Source organism: Caretta caretta, chromosome 21 (genome assembly GCF_965140235.1).
Source record: "Caretta caretta isolate rCarCar2 chromosome 21, rCarCar1.hap1, whole genome shotgun sequence".
NCBI classification, from domain to species: Eukaryota; Metazoa; Chordata; order Testudines; family Cheloniidae; genus Caretta; species Caretta caretta.
The window spans coordinates 11,994,116-12,005,703 of record NC_134226.1 but is presented as its reverse complement, the minus strand read 5'-3'; the positions used below and the strand labels follow the sequence as shown (position 1 = coordinate 12,005,703).

Below are 11,588 nucleotides of genomic sequence, written 5' to 3'. Positions count from 1 at the left end.
TGTTGCTCAGTATGGTGAAAGGTTGTGGAGCCAGTTGAGTCCTAAGGCCAATTTTTCACTGCACATTAATCCAGTTTCTTGCTGAATTTTGTTACTAACTGGACTGTGGCTTTGTTTGTCTCTCCTCTTATGGGTAATTTCAAGGGGCAGCTTTATAGGAAAAAGCCCGTTGAGTTTTTGTTGGAATTTGTGGGTGTTGAATGGTTTCTCTTGTAGAACAATACTCAAGATTGCAGGAGAAGAAGCCAGGTAAGAAGTAAGTTTTCCAAGGACACTGCAACTTTGCCTTTTATTCTGCAATTTTTTCTTGCAACAAGCCAGTACAAAATGTGACTGTAAGTAGCTAAAGCACACACTGGCTCCTCCCTCCTACTCCCCCTTCTGTAATTGATAGGGTCCCTCCCTCCAAATAAACACCATGAGGGGGTCGAGTCTCCAGCAGCCCCTTGCATGGAATCTTTTCAAGAAATTTGTAGGGAGAATAGAGTTCCTTCAAAATGACCTGTAAGAAAAGCATCAAGTTTCTGGTAGTTACCTGGTGGGGCTCTAGATGTCCCTGGAAAGAGAAGGAAAAGGTTAAATTACAGTTTTGTCGCATTCTAAAGTAGATCAACATAAGGGTTTTTAAATCCCATTGTGTGCAGTAAGTTATTGCTGCTTTAGTGCCATAAGGTACTAAAGCAAAGATGATATAACTAGAAGCAATGGGAATACAGGGTCTTGAAATGCATCCGATGAAGTGAGCTGTAGCTCACGAAAGCTTATGCTCAAATAAATTTGTTAGTCTCTAAGGTGCCACAAGTCCTCCTTTTTCTTTTTGTGGATACAGACTAACACTGCTGATACTCTGAAACCAAAAATTACCAGTAATCTTTCAGGAATCCTGCCAAATATACTTAGATTACATATACTTGGAACAAGTTTAGCAGTAATTTCAAATAGGATTACTTACTGTGGTGTTCAGCTTCTTCATTCATGGCCCTCCTCTGTAAAACAAAGAGCTGTCTTTATACTAGGGTGAGTGGGAGTGTAATGGAGGGAAAGAACAGGAGCAGCTGTCTTCAAAAGTTGTATCAGTTTCATGTGTTAAGGGAAAAGGTGACCTCATTAAGGTGGCTAATGAATGAGAAGGCTGTGTCTCATGCCCTGCTGCATACTGATCGTGGACCAACCTCATTCAGTGTCTACTTAATGATGCAGTCTCCTTGCATTCATTTAATAGTTGTGGAAATGGACTAGCCCCTGCCTGAGGTTTCCCTTAACACTTGTTTAATACATGATGCCCATGTGCTTCAGAATCCAAATGCTGTTTGCAGGATAGATAGTGCTGGATACTAATCCATTACCAAGTGCTTTTAACATACACCACCTGGTGTGTGAAATGGGATAGCAATCTCTCCACTACTGAGATGAAATACAAGTCTTAGGATCCTTGTAACCAATTTCTTCCCTGGATGAAATGAACTGACTTTCTCTGCCATTCCTGGTCTAGCCTCTTTGGTGGTGTCAGTTGCCATGTCTGGGTAACATTTGCCCTGGGTAGCTCCCTGGGTAATGTCTGCCTTCTCCTACCTGATTGGCCTGGAGCCTGTTAATGGTGGGAAAGTACTAATTTCTAGAAAGCAATTAGCCAGCTAGCCACAATGAGTGGGCAGAAGCCTGACCTGGCCTGTACTGTAGAACCTACCTGATCTCCTTGTTCCTGAATATCCCTTCCCCTTTATTTCCCATCTCTAGCACTTTCCAAGTCACTATAATTCACACCTATCATGGTATCTGGGCCCCATGGGCATGGCTGCAGGCTTTATAGGTGGCAGTGACCACTCAGGGGTTTTGAAGTACACTCTACTGGGCGAGCAGGGGAGAGAACAAAGTGAGGCCATTACCTTTATTTTCTACTTTGAAATCGTCTGGGAGGAGGTTATCTTGCCGGTTCCCTAGAACAAAGGCCAGGAAGGAGAGGATGAGGGCGTCGAGGATCCCAATAATGCAGAGGATGAAGGCCCAGCGCACGGTGCACGCCCCTAGTGTGTATTTGTCAGTTTTGTCCCCGCACATGCGCTTCACTTCATTGGAATCCCAACCATCCGGGTAGATCAGGCAACCTATCATTAGGCCGCCCGCTGCAGGGGGAAAAAACACAGGACGTGAGCACCAGTTGCACAGGGGTAGTGCACTGCCCCCTGGACTGGAGCTGGGAGGAAAGCGCCACCCAAAAAGATTCCTAGATCCTAATTCATCCTTTTTTTTTTTTTTTAATGGAGTCATTGTGCCCACTCCCCTTTCCACGAAGGTTCCGCAAGCGTAACCGTTCACAGCTCAAAGTGGATCTTCTGTGAGCCTCTTCTCCTGGAACCTAATCATCCGTTAGCATCATGCAGCACCTCAGGCGGTGCTCCTGGACACTAACGGCAGAGCTACTGCTGTTGACGGCACAGGATCTGGCTCGGAATAGAACCAGCCCTGTCTGTTACGTGCCCATGACTACGAACCACCAGCCCCAAGAGCGAGCTGCGGGCTAAATGGACATCACCGAACAGCTCACTACTGAATAAACTACAGAACATCCCTTTCAACTGCTCCGTGCCTTATTCTCCGCGGCTGGTGAAATGGAGAGGAAAGTTGCCTCTGTAAAGCAGTTTCTTGGCTGAAAAATACCCTACAAAGCTGTTTCTACATTCTAGCATCAATACCAGACCCACCCTCGAAGGCTGAGTTGTGCTAAATGATGAATTTATTAACATGGTTTAGCTCTGGTCTCCAACTCAGGCAGCTACAGGTAGTTCAGCCTCTTACCGACCAATCTGATTAGTTCCTCCCCCCAAACCATCTTCCCATAATAACCAGGTTGCACTTTTCTATTGTAAACCTCAAAGTGCTCCACTCAGGTGGGTATTTATCCTTCCAGTCGGAGAAGTGAGGCACTGAGGTAGGAAGAGAGAGAGAATCAAAAGCTCGAGGACTAAAATGCATCGTGAGGCGTAAGTGGGTTAACGCCCCGCAGTTGTAGTTTTGCATCCAGTGCACGGTGTTGGTGTGATCTCACTTTCCTGGAGCCTAGTTATATGGGAGCAAGGGCAGGTCTAAAGAGAAAAGTTACCCAAGTGCAGCTAGAACAGTACCGTTAAAGGGGTACATCATCCACCCCACACCCCTGTGTGCATGAAGTTATAGCAATATACAGGTGTCATTTATTTCCACAGCAGGAGGCGAATAAGCTACAGTAGTGCGAACTACCTTTCTAGCAGTGTAACTATCCGCAGTTGGGGTTGTCCCAGTGTAACTATTTTGGTTACCCACACAGTCAGACTGGCACCAAACCCGTGAGGCCAGGAGCACAACGCTATTCGCGACAGGAAATGCTTCTGCAAAACCTCCCAGTAACTTGGTCGCCTTGGCAATGCCCTTCCATTCTGGCATGAATATGCAACAGCATCCTGTCAAAGGCACCATCTCCCTCCCTAGGAATTGTCCCCTCCTAATGGCTTAAAACAGATTTTCAGTGGATTTGTTTGGGCTGGAGGAACTTGTCTTACCCTTTGTTTAACCAGTGTTCGGCTAACCTCTGTCTAGGTGTATTTTATTGCAGCCCAAGGGATTGACCCCCAGGTTAATTTTGAAATGGGTTCACTTGGAATCCCCCATGGTCAACTCCTTTTGTAAACAGTTAGCCTACCGCTGGGAGTGTACGCGACCCAGTGGTCTGATCCGTTCCTGGTCCTGAGCTGCTTTCGCTTGTGTGCCATGTCTGCACCGTAAGACACCCGTTCCTGCTGCTAACTAGAGCAAATGCAGCAGTGGCTTCATTTTCCTTTTCGGCCGGGTAGCTTGTCTGCTGAAGTCACAAAGGGGCTTTGGCTGCTGAGTATGGTCTAGAGTCTCTCTGAAGAGTCATTATAGGTGACTCTTGGGTGGTAGCCCTTGGAGGAGGATGCCTGGGGTCCTAGTCCCAGTTTGCCACTGGCTGATTGTAAAGAAGTGGTTGGGGGGAGTTGTGGAGTTTAATTTTTCATACTAATGTTTGTATGATGCCTAGCACCATGTGTGGGCTCCTGGCATCAAGTGATGAATATTTTGAGAGGAAAGGCGGGCAGTGGGGACGCTGACCTCAGTGCCCACATGAAGGACTCCTTGTATTCTTCCCCACTAGTTCCTTGTGTGCCACCCTCCTATCTGTGTCTATTTCAGGGGCTCCCTGCCATTCCCTCTGCCCTTCCCCCTATGCCAGGGGCTCTTTCTGTCTCCTATGTCCCCATCCCATACAACTGTCTCCCCTTCTCCTCTGCTCCGGGGCTTTGCACAGACAAACCGGGAAATGCTATCCAACCAAGAGCGGGGCCACGCCAGCTTGGCCTGACAGGCAGCAAAGGCTTGTTACTATTATGTGAGACAGGGATTGTCACGTTTGGCCAAAGGTATTGGCCAGTTGCCCACAAGAGGACTTAACAAGGGCCTTGCCATGGTTAAATTAACCAATAGGCGTTGTAGGCATTTCAGATTCCGAGCAGGGATTCTCTTTTCAGATGTGTGTGCCTAACACAATGATTGATTTGGAGCTCCTAAGCTACCCTAATACAAATACCACTGCAATGAGTTCTTCAAAATGTCCACATACAGCTCCCACCAAAAGCTTTACAAAGCAACTTTCTGAGCAGATTGAAAGAGACTTCACTGCTCTTCACTCTCCCTCCCCCCCCAACTCTCTGGGTCGGGGCCAATATGTTTATACAATATCTAGCACAAGGGGACGGACAGCCTATAGTGCAAATGTTATATCCAGTGCAAATCCACATCGTATATAACTTCAATGCACATCCTTTTGCCAGAAACATGCACTTCCCTCGTACGCTACAGGACCGTTCCTGGGCCAAGAGCTCTGGAATGAGAAACTATTTCTCTCCATGGCACACACCCTCTCTCCAGAGACACGCAGCTAATGGTTCCCTGAAGTCGCTGTGCGCTCGTAGTTACTGTACTTTATGCTGTTTAAATTCTCTGATGCATCAGGTGACAGCAGGTTAGCAGCAGCCCCATCCATCCTTCTTGCTATTCAGTGGTGTAAAGATGCTGCGGTTGCCTTCCCCCTACACACACACACCCCCCTTCCCTGAAGCCTCCATGTCTCTCTGTCACTGGGATCACTGTAGGCCAGAGAACATTCTCAGGACGGTGGATAGCTGCTGCCTGGCAACGGTTTGCTGAGGGTTTTTTCAAAGGCTTGTGGGAGGACAGTAGTAAGGGCATTTGTGCATCTTACTGGCTCTCCATAAGCCATCTCTCTTCATTTAGAAACTGTGCCTTCCGGTACACTTAATTACCTTCCCCTGCAGCTCAGTGTGGAGGAGGAGGGGGATGGGCGGGGAAGCTTTAAAGGAATACCTACATCTTGGGCTGAGATGTGATCCTGATACAAATAAAATAGAGGTTCCTTCCCACCCTTTATGCCCCTGCCCCACCTGCACCTAAAATAACTAGCCGCCTGGTGCCTGCTCAGTCTGAACGTAAGAACGGCCATACTGGGTCAGACCAATTGTCCATCTGGCCCAGGGTCCTGTCTCTGACAGCAGCCAATGCCAGATGCTTCAGAGGGCCTAAACAGAACAGGGCACTTAGCAAGTGATCCATTGTTCAGTCCCAGGTTCTGGCACTCAGAGGCTCAGGGACACCCAGAGCACCGGGTTGCATACCTGACCATCTTGGCTAATAGCCATTGATTGACCTATCCTCCATAAACTTATCTAATTCTGTTTTGAACCCAGTTTATTCTTTTGGTTGTCACAATGTCCCCTGGCAATGAGTTCCACAGGTTGACTGTGCGTTGTGTGAAGTACTTCCTTATGTTTGTTTTAAACGTGTTTCCTATAATTTCATTGGGTGACTCCTGGTTCATGTGTTCTGCGAATGGGTAAATAACACTTCCCTAGTCACTTTCTCCGCACCAGCCGTGGTTTTATAGACTGCTATCCTATCCCCAGCCTCAGCTATCTCTTTTCCAAGCTGAACGGTCCCAGTCTTTTAAATATCTCCTTATACAGAAATTATTCCATACCCCTAATCATTTTTGTTGCCCTGTTCTGTACCTTTTCCAATTCGAATATATCTTTTTTGAGATGGGGTGACTAGAACTGCATGCAGTATTCAAGGTGTGGGCGCACTATGGATTTAAGTGCCATGATGGTATTTACTGTCTTATTATCAATCACTTTCCTAACGTCTCCTAACCTTCTGTTTAGCTTTTTTGACTGCTGCTGCATACTGAGCAGATGTTTTCAGAGAATAATCCACGATGATTCCAAGATCTCTTGAGTGGTAATAGCTAATTTAGACCCCAACATTCTGTATGTACAGTAGGGATTATGTTTTCCACTGTGCATTACTTTGCACTTATCAACATTGAATTACTGGGCTGGCTGATGGTGTCAGGGCTGTGAGCCACAGCAGAATACCATTTAAGGCACCCAGAGTTGCAGGGCAAGGGTGACACAACTCCTTACTGGCCTGGTTGAAACCCTAAGTGTCAACAAACCGTTAGTCTGTAGCAGAGTCACAGAATTGAACCCCCATCACCTGAGTCTCAGCTTTAACCCAGACAATCCTTCCTCTCAGCCCATCAGTTGCCACTGGAACCTTTTATCGCCGCTGGTGTCCCTTCCACGACCCCCACCAGCTTTGAGATGTGATAGAGAAATCAGAGAGAAGCTACAGGCTCTGTCCATGGTGCTAACACAATCTGCTGCGGGCGTGGAGAGCCCCTGACATGAGGCCGGCCAGCCATGCCTCCAGGGCTGATCAGCGGAGCTAGGACTGCAGGTTAGACTGGCGGCTACTGGACTGCTAGACCCAGATTGTGACTCAGTCAACAGAGACAACAGGCTGGTGAAAGGCTGAGGTGGCTTGGTGGCAGGTGTATGTTTCAGGAAAACTAAGACTGTGTGAGATGGAAGGATGGCTGTGTGGTTAAAGCACTCGGGCGATCTCGGTTCAATTCCCATCCTGCCAAAAGACTGCCTATGTGCCTTGGGCAAATCACGTAGCCCAAGATTGTCCTAACTGCCCAGTTCATTTGGGTGCCTAACCTGAGACATCTAAAAAAGACCCTGGTTTTCCATAAGTGCAGAGCCCCCCACCCTCTGACAACCAGACCCCTTAAAAGTGTCTCATGTTAGGCACTTAAAACCACTCATCACTTTTGAAAATCTTGGCCTTAATCTCTGTGTTCCTCAGTTTGCGATCTGTAAAATGGGGATAGTCATGTCTGGTCTACTTCCGTTGTGATCTCCTCAGCACCGGGAGTCTCTCGCGGTCTGCTTGCACAGCGGCCGGGGCCTCTGTGACTTCCTTTTGTACAAGGAATATAAGAGTCTTTGTGGCTGTGGAACAGTCTACCGTGGGACTTGGTGCACCCGCATGGTTTGCAGTATTGAAAACTAGAGTGGGCAAAGCCCTAAACATATCGACTCTCAAGAACAGTTCAGCACAGGCCAGGGCGAGGGTGATGTGGGTTGGACTGGACAATATCATGGCTTCCTTGGCATGGATGAGTTTGGTTGCCTTTGTCTAAAGACACACCCCCTCACCCCCCGCAGGAAGGAAATCTGGCGGTGTGTTTGAAACATGTGTTCCCTAGGAAAGCACAGGCCTGGCTGCAGGGCCACTGCCTCTCTGGGGCAGGTTGCATTGTCCATTTGCTAGCAGCCAGATCATGCACAGCCTGAAACCCTTCCTTCACCATGGGATTTCCAATGTCCAAACCCAAATCCTCCATCAGTGCCCCCAGCTCCAGCACACTAATACCCTAGCCCTTCTCGGAGAGAGTTAAAAGCCAAGGCATCCCAGCCTGGCTGTCCTCTGTCTATTTGTTTTACCTTAACTGGCATGGGCAGGTAATAACTTTTAGCCTCCATATTTCATCTTTGATGGTATGTAAGAGGAAGGTGGCTGGCTGGCTGTCAGTCATATCCCAAGCCCTCCTTTACCCTAATCAGATAAAGGCTTTATTTTATTAAGGAGATTTAACTCTCTCGCCATGTTTCTCTCTATTATTAATCTGCCATGTGTCACTGAACAGAGCACAGCTCCTAACCCTTCCCTCTCTGATCTGTCTGCCTCCAAAGGGAAAAGATGGGGAGAAAGGACTAAGACTTCACTGCTTTCTTTAGAAAACCAAGTTCCTTCCCATGTGCTGCATTGTTTCCCCATGTGTCATGCTAACAGCAGAAGCAAAGATATAAGAAATTGCTACTCAAATCCTCTGGGGCAGGAAACCTTTGGTTATTCAGGTTCCTTGGACTTTTGAACTGCTTCCAAGCCTCTTATCTTAATCTTTGAGTTTGTTTCCTTTAGACCAGTTGGAATTAGCTGATACCTTAAGGGCTAAAGTCTGCCCTGCTGCAATTCCATTGCCTGCAGGGCCTTTCCACCAGTGCTGAAGCTGGCCCGACTTTCTCTATCTCCGTGGCATTTTCACCACGAGCAAGGCTCCCCGCCTGCTGAGCCAAGCAGGAACTGGAACAGGATGCTGCCTTCCTCTTTGACATCAATATTTCAGGAGGCTGGGGATGATAGGATTGGATTTCAGCAGCTTCTCATTGCAACAGGGAAAGCACACAGCCTTCACCATGCCCCTTGCCTCTGAGGACTAGCATCGCTGGCAGGGTTTAATTAATGGTAATTCCACCCAGTAAACCCCAGGCTAAGCTGAATGGGTTGGGTAGCCTGGAAAGTTGTTATCCTTCTGTCCCAAGTGTTACGGTAAGATGCATGCCCTACTTTCTGATGTGCTGGGTAAACAAAAGGTGCACTGACCAACAGTGGCTGTAAATTGCCTCACCATATTAGTCTGCTCATGCTTATCAGCTCCCTGCCCTGGCATCTGCTTGGCCTGTAGTAGCTGCAACCTGAGTTCATTAGGTGGATAATTTTATGTCCAATAATGCTTGCCTTACCGCAAGCCAATCAAGTCCCATACCTCAGAGCATCAGGTGCCCGCCATAGCAGTTGGGAGGGAATTTCCTCCCCCTCCCCCCACAGAACTGCACCTCTTGCTGGGTGCCTACGGGCTTTGCTTCATATGCCTCTAAAGCATCACCTACTGGCTTCTGCAGAAGGTGGAGAGGCTTAGTGGACTAACAGTCTGAACTAATATGGCAAATCTTGACCTCGTGTCCCATTTTAACTCATGCTCCTCATTTGTTCTCTGCAAGTCAGGAACCAATTACAGGGCATGAGTTTTAGAGGCAGGGAACCACCCCACCTCCAATGGCAGAGGGGGCGGTGAGAGAGGCGGGTGCTCTGGGCCTCAGACCCACATTTGTTCCTGGCTTTCTCACCTGTTTGTTTAACTGGAAAGGATTTTGTCCTTCCACTCTAAGTAGCGCAGGAAAACTGCACCCATGCATGTTTGCTTCACCCAGCATCTTTCAGTCCGGAACTGGCCTGGCCTTGCAAGCTGATGTTTCTCTGAGCTGGCTCCTACCTTACAGAACTAAACTTTGGGCAGAAAGGGCTAGTGGAAAAGTGCCCCGCTCCAGGGGAGGCCCCACTGAAATCAATAGGGGAGTTCACGTAGGATGGGGCTTCTCATGATGAGTAAAGTATTCGAATGTGACCCTTTATATCTGCCTCAAGTAAAGCTAGATCCAACTAAACGTTTAGAGGGGAGATGGCTCTGACTGAGCAGTTCTCCCCTTCATGCTTCAGCAAGTGCAGCTACTGCACCAGCAAGAGCATTGCTTCCCTAGGTGCAATGAGTCTAACAGGTCTGAGCTCGCTTCCCTAGGGCCTGGTTTCCATGTTGCAAAACCACTCTCACATTTGGCCCTAAATGGTACCTTTATTGGTAATGTGGCCTAGCAGATGGAGCACTGAATTGGACCTCCGGCGACCTGGCGCTGGCCTGCTGGGTGACTTGGGTCAAGTCACACTACTGGTCTGTGCCTCAGTTTCCCCATTTGTAAAATAGGGGTGATGCTACTGACCTCCTTTGCGAAGCACTTTGAGATCTACCAATGAAAAGTGCCCTGGAAGAGCTAGGTATTACTATTGTTACTGGCCGTCTCAGCAGAGACCCCCATGAGTGTGTGGCTCAGGAAGACGATAAACTACCTTCTTCCCCTGGGACGTCACCCTGCCAGGGCAGGGATGAGACACAAAGGTAGATGGGGATCTCAAATACCTGAACGGGCCTGTTTTGTGGCCGGGCAGGAGATCAGGTTCTAATTTTGTCCCTCTGGCTCCTTTCACCAGCATTAAATTGACCCAAATTGTAGAAGAAAAAATACAGAGTAAGTTTCTCTGTTCGGTCTGCAGTTGCCAGCCTTTTATATTGCTTCCCCCAGCTCTGGGAATGTCCTGATCTCAGATGGGCCCTGCAGAGGCTGTGGTAACACAAACAGTAAGGAGGTGGCCCTCGGCCACGGGTGCACTTTTGCCCCTGGGACGGGGTTGGGCTGTACCCCCTGGAGCTACTTACCTGCCGCCAGCTGCATCCAGGCACAGATGTTGTAGACGGTGGCTGAATTGCAGAAGAAGAACAGGCTGAAGCAGAGGATGCAGCCGATGATGAGGAAGGTGGAGATGCCCACGAAGAACATGGCCGTTTTGAAGGCACTGGAGGGGATGGTGCCAAAGTCCAGGGGGCTGCCCTTGCAGATGAGCTCGCCGGTCAGGGCGTTGCCAATGCAGTAGGAGAAGAGGCCGAAGTAGCCGGCCTGCGGGGTGTCGATGCTGTCACCGATCCAGTAGGGTTGGATGAAGCTCACCACCATGACGATGGCGAAGCAGAGGGTGAAGAGCGCCCACAGCACCCCCATGGCCCGGGCATTCCGCACGTAGTTGGTGTGGTAGATCCGGGCTGCTTCCTGGGCTGGCAGCATCCTCCCCATGGCGCGGCTGGGTGGGCTGCTTCTGGGCTGGCCCAGGGCTGGGAGCGTGGGGCCGGGGGCTCCCTGGCTGGGGGGGCTGCCTCCTGGTGGGCACCCAGGGAAGTCAGTGAGGGGGGAGGGTGCCCTGCACCTGCACCCCCCGACCCAGGGGGCGGCTCTGGCCCCAGAGCCCCGTGTTCAGGGCCCAGCTCTGGCGAGCAAGCTCCGTGTCCAGATTCTCGGCTGCAGCCCCAGTCCGGCCGGGGATGGGCTGCCCGGCTCCCAGCTGCGCGCCCGGGGGACCAGCCGCTTCGCCCCGGCTCCTTCCAGCCCCGTGTCTCCCGGCGCCGCTGCCTCCGCCCCCTTCGTCCTCCGGCAGCGGGCTCGGCCCCCTGCGCCTCCGCGGGGCCCCTGCGCGCCCCGCGCCCCCCGGCCCGGAGCCTCCTGCGCGCTGCGCTCCGGGCGCGCGATTCAGCACCGCGGAGAGCTCCCGCTGGGGAGCCGCCCAGCCCGGCCTGCGCAAAGGGGCAGGGCGCGGCGGATCCTCGCCCTGGGGTGGGGGGAAGCTGCCCTGGGGGGGAGCCCTGCCCGTCACTGGCGCCCCCTCCCCTCCGATCGCGCCCTTGTAAGCCCGCGGGTGGGGCTGGGTGGAGAGATCTAGGGTGAGCACAAGCCAAGGAGCCATGGCGCATGGCCCTGCCCCCTCCTACCCCCAGGTGCCTGCGG

General features: G+C 50.4%; 1 protein-coding gene across 1 annotated transcript; it reads right to left on the bottom strand.

Annotated features, from left to right (window-relative positions):
- Nucleotides 1-261: 261 nt before the first annotated feature.
- LHFPL5 (LHFPL tetraspan subfamily member 5) lies at nucleotides 262-11,238 on the bottom strand. Its single transcript, XM_048826956.2, has 4 exons — nucleotides 10,472-11,238; nucleotides 1,887-2,123; nucleotides 953-986; nucleotides 262-556 (listed from the first exon to the last, which is right to left on the bottom strand). The coding sequence occupies exons 1-3, from the start codon at nucleotides 10,881-10,883 to the stop codon at nucleotides 970-972; spliced, it is 666 nt and encodes a 221-aa protein (XP_048682913.1). The 5' UTR covers nucleotides 10,884-11,238; the 3' UTR covers nucleotides 262-556; nucleotides 953-969.
- Nucleotides 11,239-11,588: the final 350 nt, after the last annotated feature.

Excerpts from the sequence above, each read along its gene's own strand:
- LHFPL5 (XM_048826956.2), bottom strand. The coding sequence starts at position 10,883 with ATGGGGAGGATGCTGCCAGCCCAGGAAGCAGCCCGGATCTACCACACC. Across the intron at positions 2,124-10,471 it reads CTGGATGCAGCTGGCGGCAG|CGGGCGGCCTAATGATAGGT; the intron begins GTAAGTAGCTCC and ends TTCCCCCTGCAG.